General features: G+C 40.8%; 1 protein-coding gene and 1 long non-coding RNA gene across 2 annotated transcripts; one reads left to right on the forward strand and one right to left on the reverse strand.

Moving 5' to 3' along the window:
- The first annotated feature begins 4,113 nt into the window (after window positions 1-4,113).
- LOC118645794 lies at window positions 4,114-5,313 on the forward strand. Its single transcript, XM_036287503.1, has one exon. It carries the CDS (start codon window positions 4,114-4,116, stop codon window positions 5,311-5,313), a length of 1,200 nt encoding a protein of 399 aa, XP_036143396.1.
- Window positions 5,314-12,596: 7,283 nt separating this feature from the next.
- Window positions 12,597-16,201, reverse strand: LOC118645865. Its single transcript, XR_004963508.1, has 3 exons — window positions 15,919-16,201; window positions 14,649-15,072; window positions 12,597-14,565 (listed from the first exon to the last, which is right to left on the reverse strand). It is a non-coding gene; the product is annotated as an uncharacterized LOC118645865 (long non-coding RNA).
- Between the last annotated feature and the right edge of the window lie 7,100 nt (window positions 16,202-23,301).

Genomic DNA, 23,301 nt, shown 5'->3' on the forward strand with positions numbered 1-23,301 from the left:
CTTGTTCCCAATCATGTTGACAGACAGCGTCGATCGCTCACGTTTCATCCCCAACGAAGTATCGATGACGACTAATCGCTCCGCAGCATCGCGAACTCGTTAAATCCTCTTCTATATCGCCCGTTAGTAAGTGAACTATCCTTGTCTATTACTAGAAATCCATAATCACGCCGCCAACAATCACGACATAACGCACAAAAATCATCGTATGACATATCGGTGTTAACATGATCGTTGTACACATGTTTCAGGTTGGTACCATCCTGTTTAAACAGGATCAGCAGGTTTGCGTTGTCGCGTATAAGATGTTTAGGTATTCTCGCGTACGACTGACAAAGATAAAAGCAGTCGACGTTCGAATGCCGACCCATCGCAAAATACTCTCTCACGGCATCCTGCTTGTCGCACGCAATATCGTCAAAGATGAAAATTGAGTTTGGACGCGCTTCATTCGGCGGAATGACGTCACAGTTATTGGAGAACGTAAAATAGTTAATTTCATTCATCGATCTTAACAAATTTTCCAAATACCGATATTTCGGCTGTTGCAAAGATTTCGAGTACACGTACACGTTCTCGAAACGTACACCGTGCGGACATTCCAACAAGTTTATCATAATGTTGGTTTTACCGCAGTTCGATGGGCCACAAATAATCGCGCGTATGGTAGTAGGCAGCATCGCGCCATGCTTGCGCCTCTCTCCGTCATCCCTCATTAGTCGTAACTTGTCATCGTAATTCGTAACGCATATCGCCAACGGTTGTCGCACGAATCTCATGTTTTCGGAATCTGATTATATAGTGGAATCGAACGACCTATTTATAGGCGAGTGAGTGCAGCGTATGCTGTATATGAGTATGTGTGCGTGTGTGTGAATGCAGCGTACGGATAGAGAAAGCATAAAGGAAGAAGATAAGCTCATTACGGTGCGTATCAATGGCCGCGCGAAGAAGGAAGATAAGCTCGTCGCAGCGTGTATCAATGGCTGCGCGGGCGTGACGCTATACCCCGCAATGGTTGGGCGTGATCGCTGTGTTTATCAATAGTCGGGCGTGACACAACTTATCACCGTGCGTACTAATGGGCGATCCTGTTGAAGATGACTGCTAAATTAATATAGAATTAATATTTTTACGTTCGTTCACATACTTTTAACGTTCGTTCACGTATTTTCCACGTTCGTTTACGTACTTCTTATGTTCGTTTCACGTTCGTTCACGTACTTTCCACGTTCGTTTACGTACTTCTTATGTTCGTTTCACGTTCGTTCACGTACTTTCCACGTTCGTTCACGTACTTCTTACGTTCGTTCACGTACTTTCCACGTTCGTTTCACATACTTTCCACGTTCGTTTACGTACTTCTTACGTTCGTTTCACGTTCGTTCACGTACTTTCCACGTTCGTTTACGTACTTCTTATGTTCGTTTCACGTTCGTTTCACGTTCGTTCACGTACTTTTCACGTTCGTTTCACATACTTTCCACGTTCGTTTACGTACTTCTTACGTTCGTTCACATACTTCTTATGTTCGTTTCACGTTCGTTCATGTACTTTCCACGTTCGTTTACATACTTCTTACGTTTATTTCACGTTCGTTCACATACTTCACACGTTCGTTCCACATTCGTTCACGTACTTCTTACGTTCATTTCACGTTTTAAACATCCTTACGTATATGTATAACCGTTTCATGTTTAACATCTCTCTATATATTTTTTCTTTATTCAGAACGAAACATGTTGCGATCTGAGGCTATTTATAGGCGTGTAAAATCACGCATCGCTCAGTATCAAACATGTATCTTATACTGTCACACCCCTCCGATATACTCGAATTGAGCGCCGAGCAGTTAGAATTCGTGCCAAAACCTATTTTGCTACGCGTGTGTGGCAACTACATCGAACACGTTTGGGACAGGCTTCCGGAACATATAAGGGCTGATCTAGAGGTTCGAAGCTATCGTCGTTGCTACGAGCATTACAATCAACCGTGGCAGCGGACGCACATCGACGGACCCGCGCCGTTGATCAAAAATTGTGTCGAATGCCGGCTGTCGCAACGGTAAAACGCGGCTGTGGTCAACTGCTGAATCGCGCGATAAACGCTCTTCCTTTCGAATTACATATTCCCGGTTACCAGTTTTGCGGTCCGGGTACTCGGCTGAAAAAGCGATTGGCCAGAGGTGATCAAGGTATAAATCCGCTTGACGCGGCGTGTCGCGAACACGACATTGCGTACTCCCAGAGCAACGAGCTCATCGACAGACACGCGGCGGATAAGATACTCGCGGACAAAGCGCTAAAACGGGTAATCGCGAAAGATTCACCTCTCGGGGAAAGAGCAGCAGCTGCTGCTGTCTGGGCAGCCATGAAAGCCAAGACGAAGATTGGTATGGGTATGAAGAAGAATTCAACGAAAAAATCGACGAAAAAAAAACGCATACTTCAGACTGCAAAACGAGGTGGTGCATTACCGATTTTACCAATATTGGGTGCACTCGGATCCTTGATTGGTGGAGCGGCTGGTGTGGCAAAGGCAGTGAACGACAACAAAGCCGCGCGACGTCAGCTCGAGGAGTTACAGCGTCACAATCGCGCGATGGAAGGTCACGGCTTATATCTCGCCCCATACAAACGCGGGCGAGGACTGTATCTTGCCCCGTACAAACATGGAAAAGGTGTACAGAAGAAAAAAAAAACGTCGAAGAAACATTAACACTACCCACAGGTGCGACGACGAACGTGCAATTGACGCAACTAGCAAAACGCGCGCGTATTCCATATTTCAGAGGTGTTTTTATGCGTAACGCGTTACCGACGAGTGGTGCGCGTCTAAACGAGAGTGGTATCATAAATTTGGACGATACGACGGGCCCCGGCACTCACTGGGTGGCGTACGTAAAGAGGGGTAACCACGTCGCGTATTTCGATAGTTTCGGCAATCTTCGACCACCTAGAGAACTAGTACGATACTTTGGGGACGGGGTGACAACGATTGAGTATAATCGAACGTCCTATCAAACGTACGATCAGAGCATTTGTGGACAACTCTGCCTGCAGTTTCTTCAACGCGTGTAAATTTAAAAAGCTGAACTAGTACCGCAAAGACTCAGTATTTCACCACCATCATGTCGCTGACGTTTACCCTGAGCGGCAAGAGCAGCGTTCTCGCGGCACACTATTCTCCAGCTATAGATTTGAGCGACGATGCTTATGAGCTCGGTCTAACGATTTTTGAAACCTATAACACGATACCGAACGTGAATGCCTCAAACAATACGTTTTACTTTGACAAGGATAACACGGAGATTACGATTCCCGAGGGATCGTACGAACTGCGAGCTATAAACGAATTTTTGAAACGCACAATTTCACAAAAACGTCCGCAACACGATGGAACTCATTCCGGTGACGTTACGCGTGGGGGCAACGATGATGATAATGATGGGGAGTATCCGATAACGCTTCGCGCCAACTACAATACAATGAGATGTGAGATCAAATGCGCCTACAGTATACATTTTGGTAAACCCAACAACATAGGATCGCTGCTAGGATTCTCACCGAAGCGTGGTGTACTGCTACCGCGAAAATGGCACGAATCGGACGTGTCGATCAACATAATGAACGTGAACATTATTCGCGTGGAATGCAACGTGACCGCGGGCGCGTACAGCAACAATAAGAGTGTACACACGATACATGAGTTTTCACCGAGCGTGCCACCAGGATATAAGATATCGGAAAGGCCCACACAAATCATTTATCTGCCAATCATCGTGCGGTGCATTACGGATCTGACAATACGCGCCGTCGATCAGAACGGACGATTGCTTGATTTTCGAGGAGAAGAAATCACCGTCAGACTGCACGTGCGACGACGGTTGCAACAATAACGCGAACGTGAGATGCTCGTGCTAAACACATCGCAGCGCGCGAAAGATAACGTTATCTCCACACCAGTGCCAACATTCCAACAGTCACCCGATACTCTTGCGACAACGTTTAATAATATTCAATCATCCTGTTGCCCCGAGAAAAAGAAGCTCAACGCGTCAAACGTTAAATTTTTACAATCTCTGGGATTCGCGGTGCGAAACGTCTGATAACGATGACTGACATTCTAAACATCGGAGACGAGCCGATCTTCGATGATCGCATCGTCAAGATCGAGACTCATACGTACAATCCGTTTGCCAACACAACGTTCGGGCACAGCGACGAAATACGAATACCCATACACCAACAGGATCTGTACACATTGCCGTTCGAAAGTTTTCTATACATCGAGGGAAAAGTGACAATAAACAAACCAGCCGAGGGATTTTCGGTGGTACTGGGAAATAATTTTGTCGCGTTCATGTTCGATGAGATTCGATACGAACTCGACGGTGTAGAAATTGATCGCAACAGAAATGTTGGAATAACCAGCACACTGAAAAACTATGCAACTGTGTCGTCAGACAAAAACGTGATTCTGAGGAACGCAGGATGGATTTCGGGTTGGGACGTGAATGGATACTTTAATTATTGCGTACCACTCAACATGCTGTTGGGGTTTTGCGAGGATTACAGACGCGTGGTGATCAACGCTCGTCACGAGTTAATTTTAATACGTGCGCGTAACGATAACAACAGTCTAATGGGAAGTTCGGAGTTGGAACCCACGATTGATATATTCAAGATACAATGGCGCATGCCTCACGTACTGCTGAACGAGATACATAAGTTGTCGATGCTGCGTACTCTGGAGAGCGGACGGTACCTGAGCATGGCTTTTCGTTCGTGGGATCTGTACGAGTTTCCACTATTGCAGCAAACAACTAAGCATTCGTGGGCCATCAAGACCGCTACTCAGCTTGAGAAGCCACGATATGTTATCTTTGCTCTGCAGACGGGTCGAAAGAACATTGTGTCCGAGGATCCAAGCCGATTCGATCATTGCAAATTGACAAACGTGAAACTGTATCTGAACTCGGAATGTTATCCATACGACGATATGAACTTGGATTTCGATAAAAATAAATGGGCGATTCTGTACGACATGTACGCGCGTTTCTGCAAGGGTTATTATGGATACGAGTATCTCGAGCCGAACCTCACCACTTCAACTTTTCTACTTAACGGTCCATTCGTAATCATCGATTGCTCTCGACAAAATGAATCGGTCAAGAGCGCAACCGTGGACGTGCGCATAGAATTTGAATGCAAAGAGAATGTGTCGATGAATACCACCGCGTACTGCCTCATCATACACGACCGCGTGGTTCAGTACAACCCGTTGACAAACGTTGTGCGCAAAATCACCTAACAACGTTGTACATTAAAGGAGAGGGAGATAAGACAATATATAACTCTACGACGCATCGAAGTCAACCACAGTATTCTCAACGACAGCTGTCATGCTTATACCAACGTTCGTAGACCTGCAAGGTTTCATCGTTGGAGGAAAATTTATCGTTAAGGAATTTGCCTCTCTCAAAGATGGATTTGAACTCACCCACTACTTGTTTACACCCACTTATCCATGGGAATACCTTACCAAGGCAGAAAGATGTCAGGTGGCATGGTTGAAAGTGAATCATCATGGAATATCATGGGAGGATGGATTAATTCCGCACAGCATGGCTAGGAGTTTGATTACAAAGGCGGTGATGGGTACAACTGCAACCGATGATGAAATTCTCGTGTACGTCAAGGGATGTGAGAAACGAGAATGGTTGCGTGATTTACTTCTGGACGAGGCGAGACAGGAAGCTTACGTCGAGAATATCGAGACGCATTACGAAGACATAGAACCTCTAAACAAGTTGGACATTATGTACACTTTACGATGTCAGAATCATGTGAACAACTGTGCTTTACAAAATGTATTTAAGCTGTTTAATTGGTGGTCTAAGAATAAAAAATATATATCGTATCCATTTTTACATTCTTTTACCCCCTCATATTTCCCTTTTTCCCCCATCTCGTTTTATTTATACAATTTTTAACTTAAAACTATATAGGAAAAAATAATTTGAACAATATCATTTTTATACATTTATTTTGTTATATAAAGCATAACGTACAATATGATTAGCTTACACGACTGGTTTTCTTTACACATTTTACTTGTCATATAAAGCATCATATACAATATTATCGAAAGCGTAAGCAATTAGCTCACACTCTACGAGACATGTTTTATCATATTTTTCGCGTAATAACTTTGCAGCGTCGCTTTTATTAGTAATATGATTTTGACGCAAAATAGTAATAAACTTCTTATATTTATCGCTCACGCTGTACGTATGTTGATCTAATTGATGACCAGAGATGGGTAGCAGCAAATACTTTTGTCTTCAAATTACACATTCAATTACATATTACTTTTATAATTTGTAATTGAAATCCATTTAATTATCCATTATTTTCAGCATTTGTAATTAAGTTCCATTTAATTACTCATTATTTTGAGCATTTGTAATGGATGTCCAAAGTAATTAAATTACACTATTGTAATGTAATTACATTTGTGTGATTTAATTACATTTGCGTGATTTAATTACATTTGTGTAATTTAATTATATTTGTGTAATTTAATTACATTTGTGTAATTTAATTACATCTGTGTAATTTAATTACATTTTAATTTTTATTCGAATTGAGTTAACGACAAAGAGAACGTGAGAGTGTACATACTGTACATACTGCAAAAATAATATATTGTGTATCTAGCGGAGAAAGCGACATTTTTTAGACGATCGTGAAATTTGCCTTCTGCTTGGGCGGCAATCATACGAGTCTGAAAGAAAAGCTTTCTCCCATGCATAAGATATTTTTCATAAGTTATGAACTTATGTTAACTCAATTCGAATAAAAATTAAAATGTAATTAAATTACACATACAGACGTAATTAAATTACACAAATGTAATTAAATTATACAAATGTAATTAAATTACACAAATGTAATTAAATTACACAAATGTATAAATAAATTACACAAATGTAATTACATTACAATAGTGTAATTTAATTACTTTGAACATCCATTACAAATGTTCAAACAAATTAGTAATTCAATGGTGTTTAATTACAAATGTTCAAAGTAATGTGTAATTAAATCACATTTAATTATTCATTGTTTTGAGCATTTGTAATTTGGTAATAGTCAATTACAAATTCGCCCATCTCTGTTGATGACATACATAATCAACACAATCTTCAAGTTCATATAGGAACAGTAAGGTTGACGGCTTCATGTACATGCAATTATCATGCAACACCAACTTTATAATATTTTCATCGCGCATTTTTACAAGTTTTATAATCAGATCACAAACTGCAAATCTTGAAGATACTGCACAAATCGTTGTGCAGTCAAAATAAGCTGACCGCACAAATCGTTCAATATCCACCCGTCGATCTATAAACGTTTTCCATGTTGCGTATGGCAAAATTATTTGATTGCCCCTGTTGTCGCCAAGCAGTATTTCCACATAAGATATAGGTCCCACGCCGATTGCAATATCCAAGTATTTGTATGCCGTGGCGGTCAAGGCGTATCTCCTACCCAAGATGCGTGGAGTATAACGCGGCTGCGATAATGCTCTGTAAAAAAAAATATAGCTCGCTATAGAAAAATATAAGATATTAATACGAAGAAAATTTTAAAAATTATAAAAAATACTTACGGTTTATCACACGCCTTGTTCTGTTGGATCGGAACGTAATAGTTCATGCTGTACGTTTCGGGAAGCTTTTGAAGTCTGTCTTCCACCGACTGAGGAGCAAACGAGAAGTTTTGCTGTCCGTCTTGTAACACGCGAGTGATGCGGTACCATTGTCAGAACTCTTCTTATATTGTACACCCCTCCATAAATTTTTTAATCCTTTGTCTCAACTGGAGCACTCATCACACCCAATAAAATTACAGCGTTGCCGACGTTTATAAAATTACAGCGTTGCCAACGTTTAAATCACGTGATCATCGAGAGCCAATCACGTTATCACGAAACATGTTGCAACATGTTTAATGCAACGTTGCCCTCCCCCCCTCTAACACCCAAAACAGGGAGGAGGTAAAAAGTAGCATTTTTTATATCAATACCCCCCCCCTTATAAAAACATATTAAGTTTTCAAAAACATATCAAGTTTTTTTCAAAGGCACCGCAAAATAGTTTACGTCTGATATCAGTTTACTTCTGATAAGCGGTTCTTCCCGGAGCCCCGGGTGACGTCATCCCTCCCCGCCGTAACACCCCCCGCGCCCACAAATCCCCCCCGCACACCCGCACCCCCCTCGGAGCTCCCGAGTTAGAACCGGTCTTGTATTCCTACTGCAGGAGCCGGAGACCTCTCGATCCGGATGAGGCCGAGACGAAGGAGCCGGCTTGGTGAGACGAGCGTCGTAAATTGTAAAGCCACCGATTTCGCGATTGGGCGACTCACGAAAGAGTTACGGATTTATTACGATCTTGTGGTCCTTACCCCTATAACCATTTCTGCTGTGACAAATGTTGGCAACAGATTCTGTTGCCAAAAAGGCGACAAATGAGAAACATATCTTGTTATTGCAAACACTATTAGCAGATATTCAGCAAATATTTAGCAACGTCTGTCATCAGAATACATGACAAAATAATAGTGAACTGCGAGCAGATTTATTGAAAGTATTGATAACAGATTGACGACAAACACCAAAGTGCAAACAATGTCAGCAAATTGCCTGTAGAAATGCAACAACATTTGTGTGTCAAAGTACGCGACAGATTGATACCAGAAATGCAGCAGATCTGTCGAAATGTCAAATTGGCAATAAAAAGTGCGGCATCGTCGATAGGCGGCTTACTTTCTCGGGAGTAAAATGCAGTCAACTCGCTACATAAAGACCACTCGCAGCGCGAAGGTAAGCAAAAATTATCTTTCTTCGCTGCGCCTACAGAGGAGTCCGATGTGGCGGAGGACCGCCACATTATACTTTTATGATACAGAACTGGTAGTATTTTCATTTTTTTGGAGTGAGATTTAACACAAAGAAATTTAATGAAATTAATTGCACCTAGAATAGATGATATACCTGCGATATAAAGGGCGAAAATAGATAGGTCAATTGAGGTCCCCCTATAGGAAATATTAGATGCTAAGGAGAGGGTTGAGTAAATTATTTAATCTGTTCCTACTCCTGAATTAATAAATCTTCCCAGGAGATTGCTTACATCGATTCTCAAATAAAATTATAACTGTGATGAAAGAAGAAATGAAAAGATTCGACAAATCTGTCGCCAATCTATCATCATTTATGAATACAGATCTGTTGCATATTTGGCGCAAATCTGCTGTGAGTTTACGTTGCAACATCTGTCAATTTGCTGCGTAAATTTGTCATTGTATTGCTAGTGACAGGTCTGCTCTGGTGTTGCATCCAATTTGATATCAGGATTTGATAACAATTTTTGCTTGCAATTGGGGCGCACTCGAGGACACAGCAGGTCATGGTTTTGGCAGCCTGATTTCGCAAGAAATTTTTAGCAGTCTGCTGACAATTTGGCAGCAAATGGTTAGCTGGGTAGATTAGAGTCGCGAATTTATTAATGTATCGCTGCTTCGCCCGATCGTGCTCGCCCGCGTGAGTTCGTTCCGTGCTGTTCGTTTCGTGTTCTGATTACATTGCGTGTGCGTCCCGATCCGCAGCCGAGTCAACTGTGATTTCGTCCTATAATTGTGTCGCGAGCTATTAATCGCGCTGTGAATTGTCGCGCATTTATGATTTATTGTTCGAAGAATGTAGTTTAATCTATCGCATCGATATCGCGAATCGTTATTAATTGCGCTTTCGTCTGATTTCATATTCTTGTCTTGTACTACTTCGTTGGCGAGCTCAGAATAATTATCGCGCATGTTACTTGTAGGATCTTGTAACGTGCGGAGGAGCACGAACCCGCCGCGTGTCGCGTGAACTCGGAGCTACTGTTCGTCCCGATCGCGACACTGTTATTCCATCGGGAGTTTGGCGTCCACCAACGGCGCCGGATAAAAAGCGTAGACCCGTCGGAGAATTCCCGCGTACGTCCAATCATCCGTTCATTGATTATCCCGTATTCGCGACATGGAATGTCAAGCGATCGTCAGCTTGTAACGCGCGCAGATCGCCATTGCCGCCCCATAGAGCCGTCTGAGCCTGTATTACTTACTGTTAAATATATTTGTTAATTTTATTGTTGAATTTATGTTGCTTCAATAATTCTCTCGCCTTCTCGATTCCATCCGCCCGCGCCGAACCTCCCCCTCTGCCATATTAGGGCTGAGCAGCTGGATATCGGAGCCGCTAACGCTCCGGTCGCCTAGCGTGCGCCCGTCTTTCCCGCGATTCTGTTACCGTAACGTTCATTAGCGATTTGGTGCACACAGAGTGGTACGCTTAACGTACCTGGCGCCCAACTAAGTATTGCATCGGGAAATTTTTCGAAGATAGTCGCCCCGACACCCGGGCGGCTCAGGGCCGCGACCAGGGACGGAGGCGAAGTTGGCCGTCGCTCGCGAGCGACGGTTACAACATATAAGTAACTTATTTTTTTCTAAGTAGTACAGATTGTTTGTTTTATTATATTATTCAAGAAATTTTGTTTTTTTCCTAGTGTCTAAAACAGTTCACATTAGTGAAGAATATTAGTGAGCGAAAACGTTTTAATGTATATTGGCAATATTACTAGTTCTATATTATTAATAATGGTTTTGTTTATTAATAATAGATATATTTTATTATTTAAAAATTTTAACACTTGTTACATTTATAAAGTCTATTTATCTCTTGTCTCCTTCCTTTCACTTCCTCGTCTCGATTTCTCTTCCTTCCCTTTCTTCCTCCTATCGCCTACCGCCTCTAACCTCCTTTTCTCTCTTACTCTCCATATCTCCACCATCTCCTCCAGGCACCTCCTGATTTTCTTCATCTCCTCCTTTATCTCCCCAATCTCCTTCTTCCATTCCATGTCTTTCTGCGCTTCCTCCTCTCTATCACTTCCTACTATCTGCTATCGCTGCTCTTACTCGTACTTGTTATGCTCCTCTGACACCTCACTCTCTACCATTAACTATGTATGCCTAACGGACCACGTGCCTGGGAACCTGCGCGTTTCCAAAACCGCTACCGCTGTGCTCTTTCATGCCTGCCAACTTGTTCCTCTCTCCGCTCAATCCACTATGCGCCATCCGTCACTACGCTCCATACCTTCCTTCCTGCCATCTGCCGTATCCCCTTCTCACCATTCCTTGTTCTCGTCGCATAAGACCTCTCCAAATGGGAGCGCCCCGATTGACCACGTCCCAATTGACCACCGCTTTTCTAATTGGCGGTCCAACGAAAAAACTCTAAGCATTCATTGCTGTAAATGGTTGTAGTCAATTGCAACGTGGTCAATCGGGGCGCTCCCCTTTAAATCGTACTGGCTCCCTCTTCGTCACCTCTTCTTCTTTCTTTCCTTCGTCACCATCCTTCTTTCCATTCTATTTTCCTCCGACTACTTTTCCTCCTATCTTCTCCTTCACTTAATTCTCCTACTTCCCTCCATTTCCTCTTTTTCCTTTTTTCTTTTACCTTCCTCACATTTCCAGGAGCGCCCCGATTGACCACGTTGCAATTGACCACAACCATTTACAGCAATGAATGCTTAGAGTTTTTAAAACGAGACGAGGAAGTGAAAGGAAGGAGACAAGAGATGAGCAGGAACACACCGGAAGGAAGGAGGATTGGACGGAGAGGGGGGAGATAAGAGAGATGAAGACGGAACAGGAGGAAGAGGAAGAGGAGCAGGATGTGAGGCAGAAGACGGTCAAGCAGAGAAGAGAGAGGAGAGGAGAGGACAAGACAGGGGCAGAGAGAGGAACGGAGGCAGTAAAGAAAGAGACGGAGGGGAAAAGAAAGGGGAAAGAGGAGGAAGAGAAGACGGATGAAGCAGGAAGGAAAGAAGGAAGAGAGCAGGGAGCAGGAGAAGGATGAAGACGGAAAGAGATGGGGAGGCGAGCGGAAAAGAAGATACCTGGTGGGAGCAAGAGAAAGAGAAAAGAGAGGAGGCAAGTGACGAAGAGAGGAGAAGGGAAAAGAAACGGAGGGAGGAGAGGATGAAGGAGGCAGAAAGAAGGATAGAAGACCAGGAAGCAAAATGGAGGAGGAAGAAAGAGGAGGAGAAGAGAAGCAGGGAAAAAAGGCTGGTGTGGAGAGGAGTAGAGGGAAAGGATACGGAAGAAAGAAGCTGCTACATAGAAGCCATAATGAGGAGGGTGCTGGGGAGGAAGGTGGAGGTGAAATGGGCAGAGGAAAGGAGGGGCAATGAAGGGAGATGGGTGTTGATTATGGAAGTGGTGGATAAGGATAAGGAGGATGTGCTGAAAAGAGGGGCGAAAGTGGGTAGGATTTGGAGGGTGGGGGTCGACGAAGATTTGTCCATGGAAAAAAGGAAAAAGAGATGGAAGATAATGAAGATGGCTAAAAGGAAGAGGGCTAAGGATAGAAGGGTGGAGGTTACGAATAGAGAAATATGGGTGGAAAGGGAAAAATGGAATCTGGAGGAGGAGGGGGAGAATTAGAAGGGAGGAAGTGACAGGGAGGAGGAGGATAGGGAGATTTCAAAAAGAAAACTGTAAGTTGTTTTTGGTTATAAGTAGAAGGAGTTAAAGGAGGTGATAAGGAACAGAAACTGGAGAGAAGAGAGACAGGGAAGAGAAGAAGAGGCAGAGGAGAGGGTAGGAGCCGGAAGATTTAGAGTTCGGGGGAGGACAGTCAGACGGAGTGAGAGAGGAGCAGAAAGGAATTACTTGGAAACGGCAGAGAAGGGATCCGGAGGAGGCAGAAAGAGGGAATGGGGGAAAGGGAGGAGAAAGAAGAAGAGAAGGATGGGGAAAATAGGAGGGGATGAAAGGGGTATAGAAGGGTCGTGGAAGGGAAGGGGGGGTAAATGTCTGTAAGGCTGCACAATGGCCAGGTCGGTCGGAGGAGATTAGATAAGCAATGTATGTAATGAGATTTTGATAGGGAAGAAGTTGGGGGACAGAGGGACTTCCGCTCCGCTGCAAATGTGATAGTCTTGGTATTATGTATTTCTTGTTTTGTACGGTATTATATTTTATGTTTTGTATATGTACAGATGTTATGTAGAGGCGTATGTATGTATGGATACGAAATTGTAAGGGGTTTGGTGGGCTCTTTAAAACACCCTGGTAACCCCGAAAGGGAAACCAGAATAAACTTCTAATAGACGTAATTTCTCTCTCTCTCTTTCTCTCTCTCACAAATATTATTTTATATAATATTAATAACTTAATGATAACGCACGAAATTATAAATTTATTCTTTATTTAATTTTTATATTAAATAAAAAATAGATATGTATATACTTTAAAGTTAAATCATAGCTTCTTGCCATTCAATTCTTCCAACAGTATTAAAGTATTCTTCAAAAACATCACGAATATAAATTGCGTTTCTATTAGGTTTTACGTTTACAATTTTTAAATTACGTAACTGTGCATTATTATTTTTTCATGGCGCAGGTATAATTGTTTGATTATCCAAATTTTTAATATCTACAGCTCCGTGTAAATAAATATCATTTTCTTTTCTAATTGTAAGGTAAATCGTAAGAGAAGGCAGGATAAAAGCCAGGACGTAAGGACGTAACACGTAATCGTAAATTGAAACGTAATGTATTTCAAGTGACACGGGTGAACAATAGGCACGGAATGATCCTGCTGGGTCGGGCGGACGCTGCTTATATAGGATTTTCCGGTCGCTTGGTTCGGCCAATCGGCTCAAGACGACTTTTCTCGATTCGCTCGTGACTCGCGGAGGCGGGTGTCTCGTTGCGTGAGTTTCTCGATCCTTCGCGCCTAATGGTTAAACATGTCCCAACACGTCGCAGCGTGCCGGACATCTGTCTACGCAATTCTGACGTTACATAATAAAATTATGTAAAGCGCAGCAAGCAAGCGTAATATTTTTAACTGATTCAACAGATAAATATATTTTTGTTAAAAAAACGCGAAATCTATTAGCTAAAATGCCGAAAGCATTTTCGACTACACTTCTATCTCTACTTAATCTATAATTAAAGACTCGCTCATCATGAGACAAATTTCGTGATGGATAAGATTTCAAAATGTGTTTTTGCAATGGAAAAGCCGCGTCAGCTAAAATAACAAAAAAAAAAAAACAAAATCATTCATATTAGGCAAAGATTTATCTTTTGGCATATTTAATGGATTTCGTGGATCATTAATATATTTTGCTAAATCACTTTCACAAAAAACTCCTCTATCACTTACTCTACCATTGACACCTACATTGACGTATATAAACTGATAATGAGCATTCACTAATTATTAGTGAATGCTTATTATTAGTGACTAATGCTAGTAAAACAATACTATTAGTACCCTTATAATTATGATAGAATGATCCTTGACTAAGAGGAACTTTAAACTCAATATGCTTGCCATCCATCGCACCAATGCAATTGGGCACATTCCATTGTTCCAAATAATTGTCAGCAACATGATTCCATTCTTCTTCAGTATCTGGGATCTGAAATATTGTGTATGTTTGACTTTAAATATTCATTTATATTCGGTATTAGGAAATATAAAAATTACAATTTTAATACTCACTTTTAAATATTCATCCTTTAATACTTCATAAATTACTCTAACTGTTTCAGGAATGATGCGTGATAATACAAGTAGGTACTTTTGTTGTGAATTCCATACTGCAATAAGATTCTCCAGTTGCTAGATATCGTAGAGTCAGTGATAGTCTTTGAATTGGCGGAATACTCTTTCGCGTAACTGTATCTTGTCTCTGAATAAATGGAGATACTTTATCTAACAGATTGTTAAATAATTGATAATCCATTAAAATTGATCCATTCTAAAGAATCTATAAAAGATTCTATATCTTCATGGACAAGTTCATTAAGCGCTAAGTGAATAGATCCTCTTAATTGGAATTCTCTTCGTAAAATCCATTCTCTTGTCCACCATCTCCGTTGTCTTTTTTCTTGTATTTCGGGCTCTTTTTGTTGCTGTTTAACAGCTGCAACAAAAGTTGCAAGAATCAGCAATTTTTCGAGTTTTTTCTTTTTTACTAAATTATTCTTCCGTAACATTTTTATATTGCAGAGTCTATGCCTGTATTATAACTAGGAGAGGAATCGGACCACGTTCTTTCTTTACGGTAGCCCAGAACGAAGTAGAGATTGACAATTTCACAATATTGTTTTTCTTTCCAATATTTTAATGTTGATATAAATTATAGTAACTAACTTCTCATACTCGACTATAACGCTATCTACAGTCATCAAAGTACAACTAATTTTATTCGAGATCTCGGATCGAGATCTCGGACCGATTTCTAGCATCGTGGACACAAGGCTTTTACAGTTACAGTTACTTTTTTTTGGTAACTAATAACTTAACTTCGTTACTTTTCTCCATTTGTAACTGTAACTTAACGCAGTTACATTTTTTTTGTTAACTAATAACTATTTTGATAGTTACTTTAATAGTTACTTTTTTGGAACATGCGCTAAAATTTTTAATCAACAACCGGAAAAAGTCGAGTCCACACAAGAGGAATTGTATCAATTCTTAAAATCGAATAATTCCAATATTAATATGCTAAATAATTACACTGCAATTAAGAAACTTTTTATTAAATATAACACAGGCATTTCGAGTTCTGCATCTGTGGAATATATGTTTAGCATCAGTGGCTGTATAATGACGCCACAAAATGGTTTGTTTTACGATGATATATTTGCATTATGCAGTGCAAGAAATTGCGTGGAACGCAATTGTTGAAACGCGGATTGTTTGAAGATGCATACGTCAAAACCGACTCTGCAAATCTTGGATTTACTATTTTAACAGTGTTACTAACCTGCAGAAATTGAAACGGTATTGTCTAGAGAATTTGGTTAGTACCAACATTTTCTCATCTAGTTTTCTAGAAAATGTCGTGTAACCCTTAACTGTAACTACTTAAAAGCACGTGGAGATGCCTTTCCAAGCACAGGGTCCTACAGTATGAACCTGGTTTTGCAGGAAGAATCGTTAATGCATGTGCGGTACTACACAATATGCGAATTGCTGACGGTATACTTAACGACGATCCGTTTGAAGACAACGCGAACGGAGATGTACCAGACATTCGCATCAACAATATCGATTAACATGATATTACGTTTATGTCTTTATTACATTTTCTGGAAAAGACCGATGAATCGAAGGTACAAGCAGTAATCGGTAGATTCGATGACTTGGAAGCAGTAGGAGCTGGTACACACGGAGTCTTTCTCTTGGTTTACCTCTCCAAGTATGAGGAAGCGACAGCAGTTTTCAAAGTCCGATGTGTTTCTGAATCATCATTAACATTCTTGAGATTTTATTGCACGGGAATGTTATCGTTGTCGGATCCATCAAATACAAAATCGTTAATCGTAGTGAGGTCGATGTCGATATCGGTATCCAAGATAACTGTAAATAAAAAATATATTACAATTAATGTATTAATAATAAATGTGTGTGTGTGTGTGTGTGTGTGTGTGTGTGTGTGTGTGCGTGTGTGCGGGCGGGCGTGCGTGCGTGCGGGCGTGCGTGCGTGCGTGCGTGCGTGCGTGCGTGCGTGCGTGCGTGCGTGCGTGCGTGCGTGCGTGCGTGCGTGCGTGCGTGCGTGCGTGCGTGCGTGCGTGCGTGCGTGCGTGCGTGCGTACAATAACGATAATTTTATAAAGTGTTAAATGTATTCATTTTTATTTTAATTTATAATGACAATGACTACCTCTATCTCCGTTTGAAGTTTGCTGGTCTTCTTGCAAATTCTCTTGTGGAAGGACATTGCAAACACTTATTACTTGTGGGGCATCCACCAATACTAACAAATTTCCACGGATTAGTTCGTTTTGTAATGATTGTTAATATAACATGGAAAAAAAGCATATATTATGTATTAGGTAATTATATATGTATATATATATATATAAACTACAGGACAAAATTAAAGAAACAAAAGTTTGAAATAGCGCCATGTTCGTAAAAGTTAGGCAAAAAATCTGAATTTTTTATATGATATAGCCCAAAGTGTTGACTTAACCCCTGCAAAATCTCCCCGCTGTAGGTCCAGCAGTTTCGGAGTTATGCCCCTCGAAGCAACTCCCGGTCAAAAACAAAAGTTGCAAGGTTGTAACTTGGAAAGTACAGGACAATCTGATGCGAAAAACGAACCAGAAAAATTTGGAAATGGGCTAAGCCGGTTCAGTAGATGTCGCTCAGAGTGTCCCTGGTGCGCCTTGATACCCCCATCCCTTTTCAACTCTGATTCGCAACCCCTTAGGACTGACAGTGGTGACAGCGTTTTGCGTCGCGTCCATCCAATCGAGGATAACTCTCTAGCACGGCTCGTCTTTAAAACCGTTACATATCGAAGGTCTCACCTTTCTATGACCTTTACCACCCCGCGAGGGTGAGTTGGACAACCACCTCTAACACTAATCAGCACCCGCAGGTGCCTCCATGCGTCCGAAAAATTCGGAAATGTGCTAAGCCAGTTATATAAGTGTCGCTCAGAGTGTCCCTGGTGCGCCCTGATATCCCTATCCTTTTTCAACCCTTATTTGCAATTCCTTAAAACTGACAGCGTTTTGCGTCGCGTCCGTCTAACTGAGGACAATTCTTTAGCACCGCTTGGCTTTAAAACCGTTAAACGTCGGAGGTCTCACCTTTCTATGACCCTTACCATCTCGCGAAGATGGGTTGAGCAACCATCCCTAACACTAATAAGCAAAACAATGAAATTGTTGATTGAATTTGTTTTGCTTTAACAATGTTTTGTTGTCCCACAAGCGACATAAAAAACAAAAAATATGAAGAAAATGTGAAAGATTACATGGAAAAGCAATGCGTTTTTTAAGGGAAACGAAAAGAGCAATTAGGAACAAACAGAACGCAGACGAAGAATCAGCTGGAAGAGGCATGAAAGTAAAGAAAGATGCATATAGGGAAAATCTAGGAAGAAAAGGAAACCTAACACAAAAAGAGGGGATGGAAAGAAAATGGCTGGGAGAACAAGGATTTTTTTATCTCGAATGCAAGTTGTGCCCTGAAGCGATCACCTGTAGCTTAGCGCAACCGCGACACGCTGTCCGATTGAAGCAGGTAGAGATTAAAACGGGTGGATTTCGTGCGTGGTTAGGAAGGAGTGCCAGAGACCTCTACAGGTGCGATTCAGCCCATTTCCGAATTTTCCGGACGCATAGAAACACCTGCGGGTGCTAATTAGTGTTAGGGGTAGTTGCCTAACCCACCCTGGCGGGATGGTAAGAGTCATAGAAAGGTAAGACCTTCGACATTTAACGGTTTTAAAGCCAAGCGGTGCTAGAGAATTGTTTTCGATTGGACGAACGCGACGCAATACGCTATCACCACTGTCAGTCCTAAGGAGTTGCAAATAAGGGTTGAAAAGGAATGGGGGTATCAGAGCGCACCAGGGACGCTCTGAGCGACACCTACAGAACTGGCTTAGCCCATTTCCGAATTTTTCTGGTTCGTTTTTCGCATCAGATTGTCCTGTACTTTCCAATTTACAACCTTGCAACTTTTGTTTTTGATCGCGAGTTGCTTCGAGAGACATAACTCCGAAACTGCTGGGCCTACAGCGGGAAGATTTTTTAAGGGTCAAGTCAACACTTTGGACTACATCATATAAAAAATTTAGATTTTTTGCTCAACTTTTACGAACATGGCGCTACTTCAAACTTTTGTTCCTTTAATTTTGTCCTGTAGTTTATTATTTCAAAATTGTTTTCATCTGAAACCAGACTACGGTATTTTTATGGATTTTGGGTCACTGAATATAAATCCGAAATATATTCTGTTTCATTACGTCAGATTTTTTTTTAATTCAAGAAAACAAGTGAAACCTGTATAAATTTGTATAGAACGCTGAATCTATATAATCGTTTTGGGGCTTTAGGTTTGTGTGTTTGAGGTTTGTATACTCAGGCTTTATGATATATAAGTTTACGATTATATAGATTCAACGTTCTATATAAATTTATGCATGTTTTACTTGTTTCTTTGAATTTAAAAAAAACTGACGTGATGGGGTAGAATAAGTTTCGGATTCATATTCAGCGACCCAAAATCCATAAGAATACCCTAGTCTAGTATGAAAGAAACGTCCTGGTTCGGATAGAAAAAAACAATTTTTTTGTGGTCCTGTGTGTTATTTATATTTGTATACATACCTCTTCTTCTGGAATATTTTCAACACAATCCTTACTCTCTTCAATATATTCCGCGCCGACTATTCCAATAACTCGCAGTTCCATTTCGGATAATTCTGCAGATTGCTTGATGATTTTGTTTCTTATCATCGCTTTCGCCTTTCTCAAATCACGTACCTTTGCAGAAGCACGACTTTTTAAGTTTCTCTATACCTAAGCATATAAAATTATTTTTTATTTTATTACTGTTTATAAAAAAATGTACATCCAAATTAAGTTAATATATTTAATTTAAATTTGGATGTATGTACATTTTTTAATAAACAGTAATAAAATAACACATACGTATATGTATACACATATATATGTTATATTATGTCACGTATCACTTGCCATTGTTCAGCAGTTTTTGTCGCTCCTTGAACATTATTTAACTCTACAGCTAGTTCTGCCCACTTTTTTGGGGTCTCTTCTTTTCCATGAATTAAATTGAATTTGCCTTCAGCGAGGCTTTTATTTAGATAAAAAAAAATCCATCATCTTTGTATATTGCAATGATGTTTGGGAACTTCGTGTTTTTTTGTTATAAAAGTATAAAGTTATTATTTTGTTTTATTAGTAAAAAATACTATTGGATTAGTATTTTATTTTATTAGCTTTAATTTTATATATAATTAAACATATTTCAAATAAACAATTACATTGTCCCATTTTGGGCCATGTCTCCTTTTCTTCAAGAAAAGTGTTACCGGAATTCATCGACTTACTCGAAGAGGTGACTGCTTTACGAGACAAGATAAGGCTTTTGGTAACCGATAAATATTAATCACTGTCGCTAAAAAGTCTTATTGATTTTGGTTATTTGTTTGTACACAACGGGAAACGGGAGTGATTTCGCGTGACATGAGTCTAAAACATTTGAAACTCCTGCCATAAACTGATCTATCCTAAAGACATCAAAATTTAATTTTCGTCCACGTTAGTAAATTCTGCTGAAAGTTACCAGATTTTTACTGGCAAAATACTGCAACATTGCCAGATTTATCGAATTGCTACCGAATTTTGTCGAAATGCCGGTAACGAATTTTGCATCGATAAATATCGATAAGGCTGAGTTACAGAATCACACCGCGTCGACATCGTCGATAGCACAATAGAGAATCCCGCTACTGGTAAGTTACCTTTCGTTCCGATGTTCGTAACGTGACAAATCTTGTGGTCAGGAAACATCCGTCGTTTAATGTTATCTTCCCCGATCGGTTGAGAGTGTATTTTTCTTTCTTTTGGTCTGTGTAGATTATTGCTACATCCTGCTCTTTTGCAGTCGAAAATAATCAGGTCCTTGGCTCTGCTAGTGTTATTTAGATTGTTTCATTTCACGAGGTGTCGGGTTTCGCATTTTTCATCGTTCATTTCTCTATACGTCTGGACTTCGCAAGGTGCGTTTTCTTGTACGTGATATCCCAGCAAACACAGAACATAGCAGCAACATTGCGGCAATGATAAAACTGGCTTTATTTCTATCCTGGAGACGGAAATAGACGACTCTGATTGATTGATCCTCTTATGCGTCATGCACTATGCGTTATGCAAAGGTGCAGGGGCCCTGAGCCGTAAGAAATTACCCGATTATATTTGATTATACTTTTCACTATGATTCAATTATGATTGGTCAGTTTCTTATGGTTAAGGCTTACCTATTGTAGATCCAGCCTTATGTGTTAGACGTAGTCTACAATGAAGATTTAAGCTGTAAGCTATAAGAAATTGACCAATCACAGTCGATTTTTATAAAAATACTCAATTGTGATTAGTCAATTTCTTACGGCTTAAAACTTAAGTCTTCATAGTAAACTACGTTTTATACAAAAATGTGTACGGCGGTCTTAAAGGCCATTGCACGTACATTTCTGTTATCGTTCCTGTAAGAAGCTGAGCAATACGATTGGTTAATTCGGTCGATGACGGCTAATTTACGGCAATATGATTGGTCGAAATTTTATAATTACAATTACAGAAATGTACGTGCAATGGCTTTTAAGACCGCTGTATGCATTTTAGACCTTAACTGTCATTTCTCAAAGAGTAAGATTGAATATCTCGAACCAAATCCGCCAGAAGCAAGCCGACGCTCTATTACGGGAGGTAATCAATGAATATTTAACCCTCATCAACGCCATTGTTATAGCGTTGATGAGGGTTAAATATTCATTGATTACCTCCCATAATAGAGCGTCGGCTTGCTTCTGGCGGATTTGGTTCGAGATATTAGCCAGTAGATTTTCATTGTAATTTAATGTTTGTTCAAGGGATTTTAGATGCCCTATGGTACCGTTTATTATCTTAAACTTTTTTTTATAACATGGTTGTTTACCTTCTGATTGTTTTGTAGCATTTTCATTTGCTCTTCTATTCTTTTCGCATCTTCGGCGTTCGTGGTCCTAAATAAAGTTTTGTTTATGGTACCAATGATGTTTATTAACCCCCGTTTGCTTCTAGGGTGTTCATATATGGACATTAGTCGTACCATTGTCGCTATGCCCTTCGTGTTTTCTTTGTGTAGTATTTTTAGTGTGTTTTGGCACATCCTCTGGGTACTTTCCGTTGTCTTCTTACAATATTCTTCTGCTTGTTGGATGTACTTCTGTAGTGCGTGCCATCGATGGTTGATGCTGATTACGTCAGTTTTGATTACAACCTTCCATGTGGATTCTATTAATTGCAATTTTCCGATTTTCTCGAAGTACATCAGTAGTTAATACTAAGAGCGTTCTAACTACGGAGCTCCAAGGAGGAAGCGGGTGTGCGGGGGGAAACTTGTAGGCGCGTCGAGGCATGACATCACGCGGATCGGGGGGTCTCGCGGCGCGGGAATTGCTGACGCAGGATTTTCGGGTCCCCGGGAACGGTAGAGGGGGAATCGAGGTCCGCCGCCGCCGCCGCCGCCGCCGCCGCCGCCGCCGCCGCCGCCGCCGCCGCCGCCGCCGCCGCCGCCGCCGCCGCCGCCGCCGCCGCCGCCGCCGCCGCCGCCGCCGCCGCCGCCGCCGCCCGCCGCCATCGCAGCCATCGCGGTGCTCGCTCTCTCCCTCTATTGCGAAGTTCTCTCTCTCTCACCCGTACGTAATATCTTTCAGCAGCCATCATCGCGGTGTTCGCGTTCTTTCTCTCTATTGTGAATCTGTCTTTCTCTCGACCGTACGTGATATCTTTAATCATGCAGTCTTATCATTATCTCGTTCTTTCTCTTTCATTTGTTATGCTCTTTCATACGCTCCCGCCCATCGCACGTTATCTATGTACGTCTACTCAGTTCTGCACACTCCATTATACCGTAAAGGAATAAGAAAGAGAGAAAATATTCCCGAAAAAATTATTTATAAATTTTTCTCATTTACTTATTTCATAACGTATCGTATGCAATATTGTCTGATGCATAAGTTCACAATCTACGAGACTTTTTCATTTATTCGTTTCGTAAAGCGTCACATACAATATTGTCGGATGCATAAGCCAATAACTCATACTCTACGAGACACGTCTTATCATATTTTTCATGTAATATCTTTACAGCATCATTTTTATTAAAGATATGATTTTAACGCAAAATGGTAACAAATTGTTTATATTTTTCACCAACAATATAAATATTTTGATGCATTTGATAGCATACTTGTTCAACACAGTCTTCCAATTCTAATAAGAATTGTATGGTTGATGGCTTCATATATATACCACTCACACAGCACACTTTATCCTGAGGATATCCCAAATTATCCCAGACAGACGAAGGCGATCCCACGGATATCTCAATGAGTAGCTCCCGGGATATCCTACAAAAATATCTTAAAATATCGTAAAATATCTTAAGATATCATATGATGTCCCATTAATATATTTCGATATCCCCCAAAAATATCTTAAAATATTATAAGATATTGTAAGATATTCTATAATATCTTACGATATCCTATTACATCCAAATAATATCCCATCATATCTTTTATCTCTACAATTAATAGAGCGTAAATCAAGTGTAAAGG

Source organism: Monomorium pharaonis, chromosome 5 (genome assembly GCF_013373865.1).
Source record: "Monomorium pharaonis isolate MP-MQ-018 chromosome 5, ASM1337386v2, whole genome shotgun sequence".
Classification (NCBI taxonomy): domain Eukaryota; kingdom Metazoa; phylum Arthropoda; class Insecta; order Hymenoptera; family Formicidae; genus Monomorium; species Monomorium pharaonis.